Source organism: Anguilla anguilla, chromosome 9, assembly GCF_013347855.1.
Source record: "Anguilla anguilla isolate fAngAng1 chromosome 9, fAngAng1.pri, whole genome shotgun sequence".
NCBI classification, from domain to species: Eukaryota; Metazoa; Chordata; class Actinopteri; order Anguilliformes; family Anguillidae; genus Anguilla; species Anguilla anguilla.
Window position 1 is genome coordinate 8273756 of NC_049209.1, and position 20097 is coordinate 8293852.

The 20097-nt window shown below is 52.8% G+C and overlaps 1 protein-coding gene across 1 annotated transcript in view; it reads left to right on the forward strand.

Annotated features, from left to right (window-relative positions):
* The window catches only part of LOC118235928 (ubiquitin carboxyl-terminal hydrolase 32-like), a 32058-nt gene extending 12229 nt beyond the window's left edge, over positions 1-19829 (forward strand). The window contains exons 3-34 of the mRNA XM_035433824.1: positions 200-305; positions 1030-1148; positions 1476-1635; positions 5829-5960; positions 6324-6431; positions 6941-7056; positions 7471-7533; positions 7634-7717; positions 7842-7903; positions 7996-8098; positions 8566-8749; positions 9364-9536; positions 10120-10254; positions 10721-10838; positions 11189-11343; positions 11841-11922; positions 12049-12123; positions 12252-12390; positions 12996-13101; positions 13199-13372; positions 13948-14122; positions 14649-14800; positions 14938-15049; positions 15713-15918; positions 16233-16417; positions 16919-17005; positions 17110-17230; positions 17693-17884; positions 17985-18240; positions 18651-19036; positions 19151-19243; positions 19369-19829. Of these exons, the coding sequence (XP_035289715.1) occupies positions 200-305; positions 1030-1148; positions 1476-1635; positions 5829-5960; positions 6324-6431; positions 6941-7056; positions 7471-7533; positions 7634-7717; positions 7842-7903; positions 7996-8098; positions 8566-8749; positions 9364-9536; positions 10120-10254; positions 10721-10838; positions 11189-11343; positions 11841-11922; positions 12049-12123; positions 12252-12390; positions 12996-13101; positions 13199-13372; positions 13948-14122; positions 14649-14800; positions 14938-15049; positions 15713-15918; positions 16233-16417; positions 16919-17005; positions 17110-17230; positions 17693-17884; positions 17985-18240; positions 18651-19036; positions 19151-19243; positions 19369-19542 (4533 nt within the window). The 3' untranslated portion in view covers positions 19543-19829. The remainder of the gene's footprint in view (positions 1-199; positions 306-1029; positions 1149-1475; positions 1636-5828; positions 5961-6323; positions 6432-6940; positions 7057-7470; positions 7534-7633; positions 7718-7841; positions 7904-7995; positions 8099-8565; positions 8750-9363; positions 9537-10119; positions 10255-10720; positions 10839-11188; positions 11344-11840; positions 11923-12048; positions 12124-12251; positions 12391-12995; positions 13102-13198; positions 13373-13947; positions 14123-14648; positions 14801-14937; positions 15050-15712; positions 15919-16232; positions 16418-16918; positions 17006-17109; positions 17231-17692; positions 17885-17984; positions 18241-18650; positions 19037-19150; positions 19244-19368) is intronic.
* Positions 19830-20097: the final 268 nt, after the last annotated feature.

Consider the following 20097-nt stretch of genomic DNA (forward strand, 5'->3'; position numbering starts at 1 on the left):
AACATTCAGTGACCAAAATGTAAGGACGCTCCCCACTGAGATTAACTCCTTCGTTTTCATGGATTGCATTTCATGAAACGTTAAAAGTCTCTTTGACTTTGATTTTGGAGCTGTGCTGACGTATTTATGTTTCCCATTCCATTATTGTGCATTTTCTTTCCATCCTTCCTGTTGACCTCCCCCCCATTCCTGTGTCCAGGTGATCTACACCTCATTTGGAGGCACATCAAAGGGGCTGCACTTTAACAACCTCATTGTGGGCCTGGTACTGCTCACGAGAGGACGAGATGAAGAGAAAGCCAAATGTAAGTCAACGTCCTTCACATCGTCCCACGTTCGCTTTCATGCCGTTTTTTAATGAATGGTTGCTGGCCGATGGCTCTCGTTTGTTTCCCGTTGGGTGAAACCCCATCTTCCTGTGTCCCGGTGTTCATCTTCCTGTCTTTAGCTCACTGCCGCCATCCGAAACCACGCAGAGAGTTTAGCACGATTCGCCTCGCAGAAGAGTAAACTACGATTTCGTAAATTGTAGGATGTAAGTCTGAGAAAAGAGGTGTAAAAATGAGGGACGTGGAACCGCAGACTCAATTTGCATCGTGTTCGAAAATTGGCACGGAGTTACCGGTTTAGCGTGTGCTGCGGATGCATTTTGGGGGAGGGGAATTTACATATTTCCAAACAGGGAGCTGGTTTATATGCATTGGAATGAGAGGCCATGTACAGTATGTGTTTACGCATGTGTGTGTGGGGAGATAAATTCATATGTATACTGTGCGTATATGTGTGTGGGTGTGTTTGTGTATATATAAATAGTTATCTGGAACAGCTTTTCTAAATGCAAGCTAGACAATTCAATTCAGTTTTGTCAGTATGAAACTGTTTAAATGTACTACATTGTCCCTAAAATGACCTCAGATATCCTCTTTCGTTTTCTGAAGCCTGGTGCTGCCGAGCGAGTCCCTGTGGGGTTTGTCCCGGGGTGGGCTCGGTCCTGAATGATGGCCGACGCGGCGTGCTTGCTCATTTCAGACATCTTCAGCCTGTTCGCCAGCGAGTCGGGCAGCTATGCGGTGCGGGAGGACATGGAGAGCACCCTGCGGACCATGGACGGGGAAGTCCCGCCCTCTCTCCGGAAGTGCTTCACTGAGGTCAGCTGCCAATCGCTGGGCTTCCCTTCTGTCTGGTCTCTTTCTGCCGTCAGGGTGTCACCCGTTGCCCAAAGGCTAATGATAACTGGATAACGTCCCTACCTGAAGTTTCCCTGCGGTTGTGCTTTGGCAAAATCGCATGCGCTACCCATAATGCATCATTCTGACTTACTGAAGCAGTATTGATTTCTTTAATTTAGGCCTGTATTTTGCAGCAGTAATTTTTTTTTAAATGAAGGTTTATAAATGTAATGTAAGTTTGTCATTATGATAAGACTGCAGAACGCGCTCGGCCATTGATTTCGCGCGCGCTGTCACGTCCGCCAGGGAGAGAAAGTCAACTACGAGAAGTTCAAGCTCTGGCTCCTGCAGAACAAGGAGGCCTTCACCTTCTCCCGCTGGCTCCTCTCCAGCGCCGTGTGCGTGACCCTCACCGACGACAGCGACACGCCCACCTTCTACCAGACGCTGGCCGGCGTCACTCACCGTGAGTCCCCGCCTCCCCTCCTCCCACAATGCACTGCTCTTCCTTCGGCCCCCCCCCTCCCCGTGCTTCCCTGTGATGATCAGCGTCGCGGGATTCACGCTACGAACTGTGCGGTGTTCTTGAGAGCCAGAACGTTGCTTTTCGAACGGAGCTCTGTTTGTAGGCCTTCTTTTTAGACTGCGTTTCCTTGTTGCGCGTTTTTCAATATGCATAAATAAATGATATCCTTAATGGCAGCGAAGCTCGCGTTCATCACTTTGGCTTTAAGCTGAAGCATGTCTGAGCTGTGCCTCACCCTGCAGATGTGCAGCTGCAGCTGACGGGCCTGTGATGTCACTATCACATGCCATTTCGCAGCTGTCATGCCGACGGCGCCCGACACACTCCCTCTCAGACACTGGACAAACAAAGCAGTACACTGATCAGGATGATGTTCCTCAGTCATAATTATATTTAATGCCAATGCAAATAAAAAAATCAGTTTCAATAGATTAGAGATTGAAATAGAGATTAAGTTTATTCTCAAAGCATTTTCACTGTATAGTATTCAAACACGCAGTGGACTATCACTGCACACTTCATACACACGATTCCTTTTTACTGTACACTCCTTATACACAGTGCTTTTTCTATGCATATTTTGTGCAGTTCTTTAGGTAATCTACCGGCCTGCTTGTGCATGACCTGGAAACTTTCAGTTTGTCTTTTCTGTGAAATTTTGTGGTTTGCAGCTTACAGTGTCACCTCTGTAGTTCTGTTTGTGAAGTCTTCTGCGAACAGTAGTCACTGACACATTCATGCCTGTCTCCTGTGTTTCTGATCTGTCAGACAGGTGTCTGGGGTTTTTTGTTCATTATGGTGAGAATTCTTCGATCATCACCTGTAGAGGACTTCCTTGGCCCTTTGTGGTTTCTTAGCTCACAAGGGCTCTCTTTGTTCTTAATGATGTTGATAACAGTTGAATTTGGTAAGCCTAAGATTTGGCATTTGGCTCTTTTTTTCTGATTTCTCAGGCTCAAGAAATGGCTTTCTTGACTTTCATTGGCACAGTTCTGGTCCCCATGTTGACAAATGCCAATTCAGACTCATAGGCAATCAAAAGCCTAGAATCAAGACTAGCAATTGAACACACCTGACTAATCAGAAACACCTGTGAAACCATTTGTCCTAAACATTATGGTGCCCTTGAAATAAGGGTGGCTATGTATAAAAAAGTGCTGTTATTTCTACATGGTGAAATCAAAAAGTATGAAAATACTCTTCTTTAATAGCGAGAATTTAATAGAGAATTTTTTACTTTAACCGCATGTGATAATGCGTTTCATTACAAATCTGAAATTGTGGAGTACAGAGCCAAATCAAGAAATGAACTTCAGTGCTCGGTGGTTGTAAAATGATGACTGACATTTACGGTAGCACTTGTATCTGGGTCAGGTAAACAGTGCTGCTCAGGTAAATATAGTCATAGGGTTAGTTTGTCAACCAAGGACAGAGCCGGACAGATCTCTGCACTTGGAATTTCAGCGCTGGCCAATCAGAGACGCCCTACAGACAATCTGCTGCCTTGCTGCTGGGTTATCCTCTTAACTCTGTTAGCTTGCGTGCGCGCGCACGCTCGCGCGTTTGTGAATGGGATCGCTTTTCTGCATTCATTGCATGCATCTTTTCCCTCGTGCCTTTTCCACGTTGGCCGATATGTGGACCCGCACAGGAAGGTGACGGAGAGTGGGTTTGACAGGCGGAATGAGAAATGTCCGGAAATTCAATTGGCCCTTCACCCGAGGCTTGCTTGTATCGCTAATATTGGAAAGCTCAGCGGCCAGGCCCCTGGGAGGCCTGCAGTGGTGTAGGCCCCACGCTTCACTGGTGGAGTAATTCGGTAGAGAGACACAGTTGCACCTTAAGGTAGCTGTCAATGTGTGCGGTAACGGCTCGTACGCTGTGTACCAATGGAAGCTGCTGTTTCAAAGGTGTTCAGTTTGGAAACTTCTGAATTGTATTACAATTTATGTGTGTTTTCAACAACCTGTATCGATCAAGATATTGGTGGTGACAAAAACGAACATATAGTGGGTATCCAAGTCTGCATTGCACCACTGAAGCTGCTCGTGCATAGCCGGTGGCCTGTTGCGAAATGTAGTAAAGCTGCCTCTCAAAACCTTTAGGGCTTTAGGGCAGTTTACTACCTCCAGCCTCAGCATGTACCAGTATTATAATTTTGAACACCTTCAGCCGTTTCTGTGTAGCTGGCTAATTAACACTGTAAGCCACAACAACTCTTCCTTCACCGGGGGCAATTCCCAAAGTGTGGAATAAATAGCAAAGAAAGGAGGTGTCTGGCTATTGAGGCGATGTCATCATTTGCTGAAGTACTCCTCGCGTTTTGGAGGTTACTCACCCTCGCCCCGGTCGGTTGGCTGTCGCAACGTAATTGGGCGTCTGACTCACACTCATTAACGCGGCGGCTTTAGGCGAGGGCGTTTCTGCGGGACGGCCTTCGAGGGATCTCGGGAGAGGCCCTCCGAGCGAGAGAAGCGAGCGAGCGAGCGAGCGGGCGGCCAAGACCAGACACGTCCGCCGGCTCGATAGCACGATCGTCACGGCGTCACCGCGGGAGAGAAACGCGAGGCCGTTTCCGTCGGTCTTTTACGTGGGAACTCTCCCGTGCGCCGACACAAGCCTAAAACCTAAAATTGATTTTTTGTTTCGCGGCACTGTAATGCACTCTGAACGGCAGGTGGGGGTCGATGGGTTCAGGGGGATAAATGATGGCTTTGTAGGCGGTGGCAGGTCCCACAGATTACCCGGAGATAATGAATTTTATAGATTGAAAGACCCCCCCTGTCCAATACACAGGTCATGAATTATTCTCGACACAAGCAGCAGGTATTCTTTCCCTCCGCGTTTATGGCTGAATTAGTCATTTTTTTTAGGTTGCCTCCATCATAGTGAGGATCGTTATTCATCCAGTTTCCTCGCCCTCTTTTGTGTATGGACTTGTTGTTTATTGTTGCTCGTGCACCAACTTGGACGTTCGTGGTGGCCTCAGGCGTGGAATGAATTTATCAGTATGGGGAAACGTGGTCTGAACTGGGATGGGAGAGTGGAAGTGTGGGGCTTAAAGAACCTTCTGTTGGGTGGAGCTACCTTGTGTTACTATGACCCCGTTAAGACTGCTCTCATCACAAAATGTTTTGCTTGGTTTAAATTAGAGAGTCAGCGATATCATATTTTGCGTGTTTTCTTCCTTGTCCTATGTGAGCTTCTCCGTGGGTTTTGCTCTCCCATATTGCTGCAGCTGCAGTAATATCTAGGCAGGCCCTCCGTATTATTGATTGCCTGTCCTGGACTGGGAGCAGACCTCTTCATACCCCGTCCTGCAGCTTCTTTACGCAGGCAACTTTATTTTTAGCTCACCGCCGGGACGTTTCGAAGTGCTGCACACTGGCATTTCAGTAGGCCTTTTCGGGTAGTGAACAATTGAAAGTTCTGGGGGGGGGTTCAAAATTTTTCTTTTTTAAAAAAAAGCCCTTCTAAATGAAACCCACTGGATTGCTTCTCATTCCTTTATGGTGTTTTTTTCTGGTAGCCTTGAGAACGGCATCAGTGGTGTGTTACTGCCCCCAACTGTGCTAGTTGGGGGCAGTAACGGGGGGCGACATAGCTCAGGAGGTAAGACCGATTGTCTGGCAGTCGGAGGGTTGCCGGTTCAAACCCCACCCTGGGCATGTCGAAGTGTCCTTCAGCAAGACACCTAACCCCTAACCCCTAACTGCTCTGGCGAATGAGAGGCATCAATTGTAAAGCGCTTTGGATAAAAGCGCTATATAAATGCAGTCCATTTGCTAGAGCGTAGATAGATCAGCGTGTATTAAGGTGCTGTATGACCTGAGCACACGCTACTTGGCAGACAAAGGTTTGCGTGTTTGAAGGTGACTTTGTTGCAGTGCACTGATTGTTTACATTTCAAACAAAGGTCTGGGCCAGAGGCTAAGAATGAGTGTTCCCTGACTGTACCCTAACGTTCAGAACATTAGTCCTGCAAGTCCTGCAAGAAAAAGCCTGATTCTGTGGTCTTTTGGATGCATACAGGAAGACTTTGAACTGTTCGAAATTGTGCTTTTGATAGTTTTTTTCTTTTCTTCCTGTACTGTATTTCTATCAAAACGTTTCTGTCTTTATTTTGCTTGCAGTGGAAGAATCGGACATCATTGATCTGGAGAAGCGCTACTGGCTCCTGAAAGCTCAGTCGAGGACCGGCCGTTTTGACTTGGAGACGTTCGTCCCCCTGGTCTCCCCCCCTATTCATGCGTCGCTCAGCGAAGGTAATCGGATCCTTACGACTCAAACGCTTTTACGTAGCGTTATGCAATTTCTGCAGAAGAGACTTCAACACAAACTGAATCAATCTGCAAATGCACGCCCTAGAAATGTGTGAGAGTCTGCTGCGGTAAATTCACTCAGCTTGCTCAATTTGATTTCGAAATCTTTTCGTAGTCCGGCGTGGTATAAGAAATAAAATGGCCGTACCTCACAGAAAGCGTTTAACTGGACGTGACTAAGCATGCGCCAGGTTTTAATGGGCTTCACAGGACCGATTCTTCCGATTCTTGGTTTGAACTCACCCCCCCAGATTACATTTTTAATGATGGGAAACCGACGCTTGCGTCCCGAATCTTCCTCCTCAGGTTTGTTCCACGCCTTCGATGAGAACCGGGACAATCACATCGACTTCAAGGAGATCTCGTGCGGGCTGTCCGCGTGCTGCCGGGGGCCTCTGGCTGAGAGGCAGAAGTGTAAGTAGGCCGTACCCCCCAGGGCCGCACGCGAGCGTTCGCTAGCGCTCCTTAGAGCGGATCGTACAGGGAGGCTAACGGGCGCTAATGCCTCGGCTCAGCGCCGTCTGGCTCGCGGTCTGGTGTCGGAAACCTGACGCACGCTAGTGCCAACCGTGGCCAGAACCCCCCCCACAAGGCACCATGTGTTCGGCTGTAGAACATACTTGGCTAGCCTACGCTGTCACAAACTGACAAGGAGACTTTTGAGACGTTGACTAGAAATATAATTGGCACGGAGAAACGCGGGTGTGCCAAATACAACATTTGGAACATCGCACAAGAATGCTAGAAAAAATTGGCGGGTAAAATCGGTGAAAAAAACGTAAAATGTAAATGTGCGCTTTTAAACGTGAAGTGTGTTTGAGGGAAGCGGAAGCCCTGTCGCTCACGCCATTCCCAGCTTTAGGTTCTGAATAAAAGCGGGCGGCTTTTTTCACCCGCCCTCCCCTCCTTCCCGCCGTTTCCAGTTTGCTTCAAGGTGTTTGACGTGGACCGCGACGGGGTCCTGTCCCGGGCCGAGATCCGCGAGATGGTGGTGGCGCTGCGCGAGGTCTGGAAGGACAACCGCACCGATAATCTCCCCGTAAGTGGCGGCGGCTTGATCCCGTGAGTGACGGGGGGGGGGGGGGAGGGATGTGGGGGCGTTCACTGTCAGATTGGCATGAAGGCAAATTGGCTGTTGAATTGAACCGCTATCAAGTAGCATGTGCGTTTGCAGCGTGTATAATTACAGGAACCTGCGACGGGTGGGCCAATGGACATCTGTGCTCGTTATTGGATTAGTAATAAGCCTAGCCATACACATAAAAGTGAGGGGCTGAATTTATTGTGGTTTAATAGCTTGATTAGAATGGATGAGTAATCACAGAAACGGAGTAAGCCTTTTCTTACATCAAAAAGCCGAGTAATGGATATTATTTTGTTCATCCTTTTAATTAAGGCCCTTTTAGCCATTTAGCCCCTTTTTAACACTGGCTGTTCTCTGCTCCTCTCTCAGGAGTTGCATGCTAATGTATCTGACATCGTAGAAGACATCCTGAAGGAACATGACACTACTAAGGTAGGTAATTGGACGGTAGTTTTCAGGAAGCTACTGGTTCTAATATGTAGGTAGATTTTTTTAAAAATGTAAAGCTTTTATTTTTATGTCTTTTTTCCAGCTGGGCCATTTGACTCTGGAGGACTACCAGATCTGGAGTGTGAAGAGTGCTCTGGCCAATGAGTTCCTCAACCTGCTGTTCCAGGTAGAAACCCCGCCCCCCCCACAACCCCCCGTGGGTTCGACTGTGGCGCGCCCTCACGCCCCCTGCAGTCAGTCTCACCCGGACCCTCCCTCTCTCTCTCTCCCCCCCCCCCCCCCCCCCCCAGGTGTGCCACATCGTCCTGGGGCTCCGCCCCGCCACGCCCGAGGAGGAGGGGCAGATCATCAGGTGCGCGGGTCCCCGCCATTGGTGTAGATGTTGAGTGAAAGGGGAAGGTGGGCGGGGCCACGGGGCTGACGTGGTGTGCCTGTGCTGTGCAGGGGCTGGCTGGAGAGGGAGGCGCGGTACGGGCTCCAGCCGGGGCACCACTGGTTCCTCATCTCCATGCAGTGGTGGCAGCAGTGGATGGACTACGTGAAATACGTGAGTGCGGTCCGCCCCGCGCTGAGGGGTCACAAACCAGCCCTGTCCAGGGCTTTAGGCTTCACCTCTAGCCCTAGTGCTGGACTCCAGTTCTAGTGCTGGACTCTGTGCATCTTTTGTAGGTTGTTACTGAAAGCAGATGCCTAAACAAGTGACACTCAGGCATGGTCCTGGAGAGCCACAGAGCTTTCTAATTTATGTTTTTGCTTAAAGATCAGAAACCGACTGAGACTCAGGAAGGCAGTTGACCTGAATTAACTGTGTGGTCAACTGCTTTATATTACCAATTTCTGATGAATTGCGTTGCCTCAGAATGAGGACGCACGACACCCCCGCCACAAACCGCGCCTGCGGCCTGCTTCACACCACTGCCCGCGCTCCCTCCCACACGGCCCGTAAGGCCGAGGAGTACGCGGAGGCGTCTCCTCACTTCCGAGAGCTGGAACCCCTGTTTGTGTCGTTTCCAGGACAACCGGCTGATCGTGGTGGAGCAGCCCTCGGTGGTGGGCGCGGGGAAGGGCTCGCTGTCGGGGCCCTCCGGGGAGCAGGCCTCGGACGCGGGCGGCATGGCCGGCTCCCACAGCTCCTCCGAGGAGAAGTTCTCCGACAACGTCTCCAGCGCGTCGGAGGCGTCCGAGACCGCCGGAGGAAGTAAGCGCCGGAACGCCGCGCGGGGCTTCCCTTCGCCTCGGAACCGACGCTGCGCTCCGAGGGGATCTGGGCTTTTGTTTTTTCTTTTTTTTGTTCCGGTCCTTTCCTCATCCAAATGTATCTGTTTTGTTTTTGTTTTTTTCTTCCAATTTGGAATGCCAGCTGTGTTCCTATTTCTGGCTGAACGCTCCAGCTTCCTCTGTCAGAGGACACTCATTTTCACATGCTCACTCTCTCTTTCTCTCTTTCTCCTCTCTCCCTGCCCTTCTCCATTCCCCATCTCTCTCACTCTCTGTCTCTCCCTTTCCCTCACTCTCTCTCTTTCTCCTCTCCCCTCCGTTCTCCATCCCCCCCTCTCTCTCTCTGTCCCTCCCTTCCCTCTTTCTCTCTCTCCTCCCCTCTCTCCCTCCCCATTTCTCTCTCTCTCCCCCCTTTCTCTCTCTCTCCCTCCCCCCTCTCCCTTCTCTCTCTCTCTCCCTTCCCTCTTTCTCTCCTTTCCCCCCACTCTCTCTCACCCCCCCTCCCCCCCCCCCTCTCTCGCCCCCCCCCTCTCTCTCTCCCTCCCCCTTCCTCCCTCCCTCCCCCCCTCTCTCCCCCCCCCCCCCCCCCCCCAGGTCTCATCCCCTCCAGCTCAGGCACAGACATCTGCTTCGCTCGGCAGCACGCCGCCTCAGACAACAACAACCAGTGCTTCCTGGGGGCCAACGGCAACCTGCCCGCCCACCTGGCGGCCCAGAGGCCGGGCGCCATCGACAACCAGCCCCTGGTCGCCCCAGAGCCCCTGAAGGTGGGTGCCGTCCGCGCCGCTGTCTGCTCCCCCCCCCCCCCCCCAGGAGCTGCTGGCTGCTGCTGGTGTCCGACACGCTCAGCTCACACGTGGCGCGTTATAAAGACAATAAGGGAGTGGAAGAGATTCGTTAGATTTGATTCGATGATTCGTTCGTTTAGCGGAACCTTTTCCCGTTTTTAATCGTGAGTGTGTCCATATAAAATACCTTTACTGGGCCTACAGCAGCATACACAGTGTATGTGTGAGGAGAATTGGAGCCCCACAGTCTCTCTATCTCACACATATACACACACACACACACAGACATACACATACACACACACTCACAAACACACACACACACATGCACACACGCACACACACACACACACCACTCTCTCACAGATAGGGTTTGAATCAGTTCAATGTGCTTTACCACTCCTCACTCCCATAGCAGCTAAAGCTCAGCTGAAGGCGGTGAGTCTTACAGGAGGCTGCTGATCAGGCCTAAAAGGGAACTTCCCTGCAGATGCCATGTTCCCCCTGCGCTGTGCACTGTGCACTGCGCAGCACAGGCGCAGTAACCTGTGTTCTCCCCCAGGCCCCCACGCTGACCCTGGAGGGCGGGCGTCTGAAGCGGTCCCTGACGGCGGGCCGGGACTTTGAGACGGTCCCCGAGCCGGTGTGGAGGGCGCTGTACCACTGGTACGGTGCCAACCTGAGCCTGCCCCGCCCGGTACGTACCCTGCAGCGCCAGCTCCGTGTGCGGGCCTGACCCTGAGCTGGGAGCTTTGGGCCTGTTCTGTCTGTGGTGTACTGAGTCCTGCTGACTGGACCTGTTCTCTCTCTGTCTGTCTCTCTCTCTCTCTCTCTCTCTCTCTCTCACTCTGTCTCTGTCTCTCTCTCTCTCTCTATTTCCCTCTCTGTCTGTCTGTCTCTCCCTCCCTCTCTCTCTCCCCCTCTCTCTCTCGGTCTTTCTCTCAGTCTCTCTCTCTCTCTTCTCTCTCTCCCCCTCTCTCTCTCGCTCTGTCTCTGTCTCTCTCTCTCCCTCTATTTCCCTCTCTGTCTGTCTGTCTCTCCCTCCCTCTCTCTCTCTCTCTCTCTCCCCCTCTCTCCCTTTCTCTCTCCCTCTCTCCCTCTCTCCCTCTCCCTCTCTCCCTCTCTCTCTCTCTCTCCCTCTCTCTCTGCATCCCTGTCTCCAGGTGATCCGGGACCAGAAGTCGGACGTGGCTGAGCTGGAGCTCTTCCCCCGGCACCTGCTCTTCCTGCGGCAGCAGCCCGCCTCCCGCACCCCCCAGTCTAACATCTGGGTCAACATGGGTACGGTCTGCCTGTCTGCCTGTCTGTCTGTCCGTCTGTCTGTCTGTTACTGTGTGTGTCTGTATGTGTGTATGCGTGCGTGTGTGTGTGTGTATGCGCGCGTGTGTGGGTATATGCATGTGTGCGTGTGTGTGTGTGTGCATGTGTGTGTATGTGTGTGTGCATGCGTTTTGAATGTGAGTGTGAGTGGTTGTGTGTGTGTGTGTGGTTGTGTGTGTGTGTTTTGAATGTGAGTGTGAGTGTGAGTGTGAGTGTGTGTGTGTGTGTGTGTGTGTGTGTGTGAATGTGAGTGTGAGAGTGTGTGAGTGTCAGAGCGCTGTGAAACCCGTAGTTGCCGGCTCTCTCTGCAGGTAACGTGCCGTCCCCCAGCGCCCCTCTAAAGCGGGTGCTGGCCTACACGGGCTGCTTCAGCAGGATGGACACCATCAAGGACATCCACGACTACCTGTCCCAGCGGCTGCGCATCAAGGACGAGGACATGCGCCTGTGGCTCTACAACAGTGAGGTGGGGCCCAAAAACACAGCAACGTACTGCACGCATCATACAGGAGGCGGCTACAAGCTAGGATCTTTCAAACTGTACACAATACAAGGGGGCCTACAAACACAGCCACACACTGCACTCATCATACAGGAGGGGCCTACAAGCTAGGATCTTTCAAACTGTACACACTATAAGGGGCACTTTAAGGGGTCTGCAAACACATCCGTATGAAACTGTACACACTATAAGGGGCCTGCAAACACAGCCGTATAAAACTGTACACACTATAAGGGGCCTGCAAACAAGCTGTATAAAACTGTACACTTTAAGGGGCCTGCAAACACTGCTGTATGAAACTGTACACACGACGAAGGCCTTGCCGCACACGTACCACACAGTGGATATGCTTGTTCTTTCCTTGTGTTTACCAGGAACAGGAGTGTAAATTCCACCTGGCTTTCTCTGTAAGATGGTCATAAATGTTTATGGAATATGTAAGATTACTTCCTTGTTTCCAGAATTACCTCACACTGCTGGATGATGAAGATCACAGATTGGAAGATTTGAAGATACCAGATGAACAGCACATGGTCATCGAAGGTAATCATAAAATCCAAAATCGCTTCATTTTAACGACTTCTAAAAAGGTTTGCGTTTCATTCCGCGTTTGATATTTGCGCGCAGCTAATAAATAAATTTGGTTATTATCTCTGTTCTTTGCTTTAGTCCGAAACAAGGACATGAGCTGGCCTGAGGAAATGTCCTTCATCGCCAACAGCAGCAAGATGGACCGACACAAAGGTACTTCCATTGCTGGGTTTGCAGCATTAACATGAAAAAGACCTAAATTTTTGCACATTGCATCGGGTCTTGTGTGAGGCGTATTATTCAATTTGACTCCGCCCCCCCCCCCCTCTTGTCTGTTGCAGTTCCGACTGAAAAGGGGGCCACAGGTCTGAGTAATCTGGGGAACACCTGCTTCATGAACTCCAGCATCCAGTGCGTGAGCAACACCAAGCCTCTGACGGAGTACTTCACCTCAGGGAGGCACCTGTACGAGCTCAACAGGTGCGTGGACGTCAGCCTGCCGCCCTCGGCGCGCCTGCGCTCTACAGAACCTGTAGCGCTAGTCGTACCGCGCGTCTCGCCTGTCGCTGCTCCCATGTTTTTTGCACCCGCTTGTAAGGGCTTTTGCTGTGTTTTTGAATCTGCGTTTCACGTGCTCTTACCTCCTGAGCGACTTGGCTCGGGAGGTGAGAGCGGTCGTCTGCCGGTCGGAGGGTTGCCGGTTCGAGCCCCACCCTGGGCGTGTCGAAGTGTCTCTGAGCAGGACACCTAACCCCTAAATGCTCTGGTGAATGAGAGGCATCAATTGTAAAGCGCTTTGGATGAAAGCGCTATATAAATGCAGTCCATTTACCGTTTACCATCACGTGCACTCGCGTTGAGTTTGCGTGGACTGCATGGTGTGTGGATTTGCTTGGACGTACGTGCTCGCCCTTGAGCCTTCACGACGCGCACCGCAAACCGTCCGTTTTGCTTTTCTTCGACGAGAAGCGACGTTCACGCAGACTGTCGCACAGGACCCAGTCGTGAGATGGGGCTGTAATGTGCAGAACGCCAAGCTCGACACAAATGAGGGGCTGTAAGGTGGTGCTCATTTCCCCCCGCAGAATCAACCCCATGGGGATGCGCGGTCACATGGCCAAGTGCTACGGGGACCTGGTCCAGGAGCTGTGGAGCGGGACGCAGAAGAACGTGGCGCCTCTGAAGCTCAGGGTGGGTCACCTGCACGTGCTCAGTATTCACCAGACCCTGCTTTCGGCTACCCTGTCCTCTCTTAACGACTTCACCCTTTCCTCTCTTCCCTTTTTAGTGGACGATAGCCAAGTACGCCCCGAGGTTCAACGGCTTCCAGCAGCAGGACTCCCAGGAGCTGCTGGCGTTCTTGCTGGACGGCCTCCACGAGGACCTGAACCGCGTCCACGAGAAGCCCTACGTGGAGCTGAAGGACAGCGACGGGCGGCCGGACAGGGAGGTGGCCTCAGAGGTCAGAGTTCACACGGTGCTGGAGAAGTGCAGTGTCACTCAGCTCTCTCCTTCATAGTCCTTTGGTTGACCAAGACTCTGAAGGGGAGATTGTACTCTAAAATACACAATTGGTATAATTCTTGGAAAACTTTAGGCTTTTCCTGGCACTTTTTAAAGAAACACGTTGGCTGGTGTTCAATATTTTTCCTTAACTGGCTAACAGACAGTGTGGTGAGATTAGCAATAGCTTAAACTTACTCACCAAACTGAGTTTGTGATGTGTAACAATTGTATTTATTCTAAGTAAAGGTCAACAGGAAATGTTGATTGAATCCCAGCTATAGTTTGCCAAAGCACAGAATCATGAAATTAAAATGTATTCTAACATCCTTAATGTGGGTGAATATTTCTTTGCAATATTTATTATTGAAACTTCTTTGACTGGAATCTGCAGTGTTTAAAGGGTAATGCATATTTATCCCAGGCCTGATTTACTACATTCGAGCGGTAGTGGTGGAACGCGGTCTGTTGTGTTGAGTGCGCTTTGCCTCGTGGCTATTCGGGACGCCACTGAGCGCTGCCCCCCTCCGACAGGCCTGGGACAACCACCTGAGGAGGAACCGCTCCATCGTGGTGGACCTGTTCCACGGTCAGCTCCGGTCCCAGGTCAAGTGCAAGACCTGCGGTCACGTCAGCGCGCGCTTCGACCCCTTCAACTTCCTGTCCCTGCCCCTGCCCATGGACAGCTCCATGCACTTAGAGATCATCGGTGAGGCCCCCTCATCCAGCACGCTGTATATTGCATTAGTCCTTCCCCTAACTGCTCGAGGCTAAGGCCCCGTTTCACGCAAGCAGCTTCACCCCTAAATGTTCTGGCAGCTCAAAGAAATATCAGGGATATAATTTCATCTTTAAAAAAAAAAAAAAAAAAAAAATGAGGTCAAAAATTCGGGTTAATGAATTAAATGAAGTTAATTCGGAAAAATAAGGGTGATATGCTGCTGGGAGGCACTTCATTACATTACATTACATTACAGGCATTTAGCAGACGCTCTTATCCAGAGCGACGTACAACAAGTGCATTGGTTCATGATGTAGAGGTGCAAAAGAAACACTAGAGTGAAGTAAGGATCGTAGTGCCAGAAGTGACCACATCGATCAGGACTCCAACCCTGTAGAGTAAGCTTGTTCAGCAAGCAAGAATCCTACCAAGTACAAACTAGCACTGGAATCACAACCACTTCAGACAGGGTAAGGGAAAAGGAGAAGGGTGATGAAATGCGTTTGGTCTGCAGTGATCAAGCTGGACGGCTCCACGCCGGTGCGGTACGGCCTCCGGCTCAACATGGACGAGAAGTACACGGCGCTGAAGAGGCAGCTGAGCGAGCTCTGCGGCCTGAAGCCCGAGCAGATCCTCCTGGCCGAGGTGCACGCCTCCAACATCAAGGTGCGGGAGAGAGCCTAACCTTAAATCCGACTCCCTAACCCCCTCCTTTAACCCTAACCCCCCCCCCCGGTTCCCACGCTCGGGCTGCCGCGCGTCGAGAGCCGCGAAAAAACACTGACCCGCTCTTGTGCTTCTAGAACTTTCCGCTGGACAACCAGAAGGTGCGGCGGGCGGCGAGCGGGTTCCTGTGCGCGTTCGAGGTCCCCGTCCCGGGCACGCCTACGTCCGTCGTCTCCCCCGTGCGCGCCGGTGAGTGTGACTCATTCTGCAACTGGAGCATGTGCCCTGCTGTCTGAGTGCGTGTCTCTCTCTGCCTGTGTCTGTGGGTTTCTGTTTGTGAGGGTGTGTGTGTGTGTCTGTGTGTCTCTCTGTCTGTCTCTGCGGGTTTGTGTTTGTGAGGGTGCGTGTGTCCGTGCATGTGTGCGTGTGTGCGTGCGTGTGCGTGTGTGCGCATGTGTGTGCCCGTTTCTGTGTGTGTTTGTGTGTTTCTGTATCTGTGTTTGTGTATGTGTGTTCCTGTTTCTGTGTGTGTCTGTGTGTGTGTGTGTGTCTGTTTCTGTGTGTGTGTGTGCGTGCGTGCGTGTGTGTGTGTGCGCGTCTCTGTGTGTGTTTGTGTGTGTCTGTATCTGTGTTTGTGTATGTGTGTTCCTGTGTGTTCCTGTGTGTGCCTGTGCGTGTGTCTGTGTGTCTATTTCTGTGTGTGTCTGTGTCTGTGTGTGCGCACGTTTACAACAGTAAATGGAATAGTTCTGCATTTGAAAGGCTCTGACGTGCGTGTGTCTGTGTGTCTGTTGCTGTGTGCGTGTGTCTGTGTGTCTGTTTCTGTGTGTGTGTGAGTGTGTGTGTGCACGTTTACAACAGTAAATGGAATAGTTCTGCATTTGAAAGGCTCTGACGTGTGTAATATTTTAGACGTTGCACCCCTGCTGAACGGGACGGCGGTCCCGGCCGCCAGCGGCGGCTCGGCGAAGCCCAGCGTGCTGCCCAACGGCATGCCCAGCACCGTGGTGCCCTGCGGGACGGAGAGGGGCCTGGCCAACGGCATCCCCAACGGCCACGTGGTGCCCGTGCAGGACAGCCCCTTCACCGGGTACATCATCGCCATCCACCGCAAGATGGTGAGGCCCGCACTCCTCCAGGGGACCCCCCTCAGAAGCGCCCCACCGAGCTGCTTAGCACAGAAACGGGCTCTTTGTACGGGCGCAGGTTCAGCGCAGAGTCGCTACGCTTGTAGCTGTGTTAACCCTCAGCATTTACTTTTACCAGTTTGTGGTAGCAGTATTGAATTGGAGAGGCTAATCGGCGTGTGTGATCTAATTTAGACGATGCGAACGAGACCCGGTTAGCTTAGCACGGCGGGGCGTCGTCAGAAGGCTTAAGGTGTTACCGTGGTAACCCGCGAGACGGTGACGCGCTGCGTTGGGTTCCGCAGATGCGCGCGGAGCTCTACTTCCTGTCGTCGCAGAAGAACCGGCCCAGCCTGTTCGGCATGCCGCTCATCGTGCCCTGCACGGTGCGCACCCGGGCCCGGGACCTGTACGACGCCGTGTGGATACAGGTGTCCCGCCTGGCCAGCCCCCTGCCCCCTCAGGAGGCCAGCAACCACGCCCAGGACTGGTCAGTGCCCCCCCCTCCCCTTCACCCACACCACCATGCACCGCATGACCACGCTCAGATGCGTGCAATCCATACCGAGTATCAGAACTGGAGAGAAATTCACTCTTCCTCCATCACCAAGAAGTGGTCCTGTGAATGTGATTTATTCTCATCTATTGGAAGGTGTGTTGGCCTGTATGTTTCAGCACAAACACCTGCTTAGGGGATTTTGTGGAGAGTGGCTGCCTCTCTGCAGAAGAGGATTGAGTATGTATGGGACCATTGGTGGAGCACATTTGGACAGTGGAGGATAGCTCCTTGTGCAGTTTGTGTAGTGCAGCTGTGTCATGTCTGATGTCAGCTGGGTGCTGTGCAACAATTTACAGCTAACTGATGCCTTCACTGTATATTTAACTAATTGCGCATAATATTTTCTGTTAGTATTTTAAACCATTTACCATGTTCAGTAAAGTCAGTTTAAGCAGAGTGTGCTTTCCTCCTGTGGGCCTCCCGCTCTTCCAGTGACGACAGCCTGGGCTACCAGTACCCCTTCACCCTGCGCGTGGTGCAGAAGGACGGGAACTCCTGCGCCTGGTGCCCGTGGTACAGGTGAGGTTTCCGCGGAAACGCGCCCCTCGGCGGGTATCTCCCCCCCCGCGGACCCCCGGTCGAATCGGGCGTGACCGTGACCGCGCTTTCTCCGCGCTCGGCAGGTTCTGCCGCGGCTGCACGGTCCACTGCAACGAGGACCAGGCCGCCGTGTGGAACGCCTACATCGCCGTGGACTGGGACCCCACCGCCCTGCACCTGCGCTACCAGACCTCCCAGGAGCGGGTGAGAGAGAGACACGCGCCTCTGCCACCGCTAATGAGCTTTTCTACAGAGCCCTGGACTACCTTAAACTCTCCTGTTAAGTGGGCTTGGACTGCATTCCTCCTCATGAATTACGGCTGTCCTGATTTCTGACCAACGTCTTTTCCAGTTCTGCTTTTCACACCATTGGACATATTACACTTAGGGCGTTTTAAATGGAGGTTTTACCCGTTGCTAACGCAATAACGACAACTTTATAGTTTTACTCACTTCACTTGTTGGCACAAAACAAGAACTCATTTACACCTTGGTCACTGCAACTCCGGTTCAGCCAAGACGTGCTAGTGCACATGCGCAGATGCGTTTAACAGGAAGAGCTGTACCGGAAACGGAACGAAGCGACCGTAAATCTGAACTCAACGCCCGTGACGTGTGCTCGTTGGGTTTTCACCTCTCTCTCTCTCTCTCTCGCTCGTCCCGCAGACGGTGGAGGAGCACGCCAGCGTGGAGCAGAGCCGCCGGGCGCAGGCCGAGCCCATCAGCCTGGACAGCTGCCTGCGGGCCTTCACCAGCGAGGAGGAGCTGGGCGAGGACGAGAAGTACTACTGCTCCAAGTGCAAGACCCACCGCCTGGCCACCAAGAAGCTGGACCTGTGGAGGCTGCCCCCCGTCCTGGTGAGAGCGCCCCCCCCCCCCCCCCGCACCGCAGCCCAGCCAAACAGCTGGTAAGTGTGCGGGTAACAGCACCTGGTAACGCGCTGGCCCTGTCTTGCAGATAGTCCACTTGAAGCGGTTCCAGTTCGTCAATGGGCGCTGGATCAAGTCTCAGAAGATAGTGAAGTTCCCCAGGGAGAAGTTCGACCCCAGCGCCTTCCTGGCGCCCAGAGAGGAGGCGGACGGCCAACAGGGGCCGGAGGAGTGCCCGGGGGAGGAGCCTCAGGAGGCGGGGCCAACGCCGAAGGCCAGTGAGGATGAGGCGGGGAGCTTACCTTCCATCGCCGCCCCGACTGGTCCTCCCAACAGCACCAAAGGTCTGCACTCCTTACTGCACCCGTCTGTACTGCTGAAGGGGGAGTTTTCATGGGTCCTAGTCATGGGTGGAGCTACCCGTCAGTCACTGACTTACTGGAAGGAATCAACTGCTTGCTCTGCACAGCAAAGCGTTGTGATTGGTTCAGATCAGTGGGTCACTGAGAAGACTGGTAACTCCTCCCATTCTAGGGTTCGTAAAGCCTCGCTCTCCAATCGCTGCCAGTGTGTGTGGATATGGGTCCAAACCAGGGAAGCTCATGAGTGTGTGTGTGTGTGTGTGCACGTGTGTTTGTGTGTGTGTGTGTGTGTGTGCGTATGTGTGTCTGTGTGTGTGTGCGTGTGTATGTGTGTGTGTCTGTGTGCGTGTGCGTGCGTGTGTGTGTGTGTGTGTGTGGTTTCCTGTCTGCAGCTTCTCCTGCCGCGGGCCGGAAGTCCAGCGCCCCGGTGGGCGGGGACTGCGGCTCCTCCCACTGCCCCAGGAGCGGAGGCCGGAGGGCGGGGCGACTGCGCCTGCCGCAGCTGGGCAGCAGGCACCGCCTCTCCGACAGCAAGGAGAGCCTGGACGGCGGGCGGGAGAGCTCTACGGAGCGCGAGCAGGAGCAGGAGCAGGGCGCGGCCGAGGGGGAGGCCCCCCCGGGGAGGGACGGCAACGCCGCCGCCGCGGCGACGGAAGGGCTCTGCCAGGAGAACGGACAGAGCGACGGGCACGCGGACGACGGCACGGACCTGGAGACCCCCCAGCGCCATGGAGACGACGTCTGCCTGGACCCCATATACAACCTATATGCAATCTCAGTGCGTGCCGGAGTACATTTTTACTTCTCGGTTTGCATTTATGTGTGTTTATGAAGCTGAATTGTACATGCTTGCCCTTTGTAACGTATGGTCATGTGTCTCGTGCTCCTGCAGTGTCACTCTGGAATTCTGGGAGGAGGCCACTATGTGACATATGCCAAAAACCCCAATGAGAAGTGGTACTGCTACAATGACAGCAGCTGCAAGGTGAGGCCCTGGATCGTGTCTTATGCAGGATCGACACTAAGTCACCCGCGGCTAATATTTGTAGCTTTGCTGTCCATCACAACTGAGTTGCTTCCTTTCTTTTTTTTGAATGATTCCTCCCTCAGGAACTGCGCTCCGACGAGATAGACGCGGACTCGGCCTACATCCTGTTCTACGAGCAGCAGGGCGTGGACTGCTCCCGCTTCCTGCCGCGGACGGACGGGAAGAAGATGGCGGACACCAGCAGCATGGACGAGGACTTTGAGTCGGACTACAAGAAGTACTGCGTCCTCCAGTGACGACGCGCTCCTCCGCCAGCGGTCCCTCCCCCACGGTCCATGCGGAGCCGCAGCCCCGTGGCGGGGGGGGTGGGGGGGGGGGCTTCACTTCTGTACCCGAAGCACAACGCGCGCCCTTCTTATCTATCGCTAGTTATCACATAAGGAACCTCGTCCCGGAAGGGTAGCTTCTCCCTGCGGCGGTACTTCTGTCCAGCTCTGTCCGTGACCTGTAATTTCAAACAAAAACGAGAGAGAGAGAGAAAGAGAGAGAGAGAGAGAGAGAGAGAGAGAGAGAGAGAGAGAGAGAGAGAGAGAGAGAGAGAGAGAGAGAGAGAGAGAGAGAGGAGAGAGAGAGAGAGAGAGAGAGAGAGAGAGAGAGAGAGAGAGAGAGAGAGAGAGAGAGAGAGAGAGAGAGAGAGAGAGAGAGAGAGAGAGAGAGAGAGAGAGAGAGAGAGAGAGAGAGAGAGAGAGAGAGAGAGAGAGAGAGAGAGAGAGAGAGAGAGAGAGAGAGAGAGAGAGAGAGAGAGAGAGAGAGAGAGAGAGAGAGAGAGAGAGAGAGAGAGGGGGTTTGGG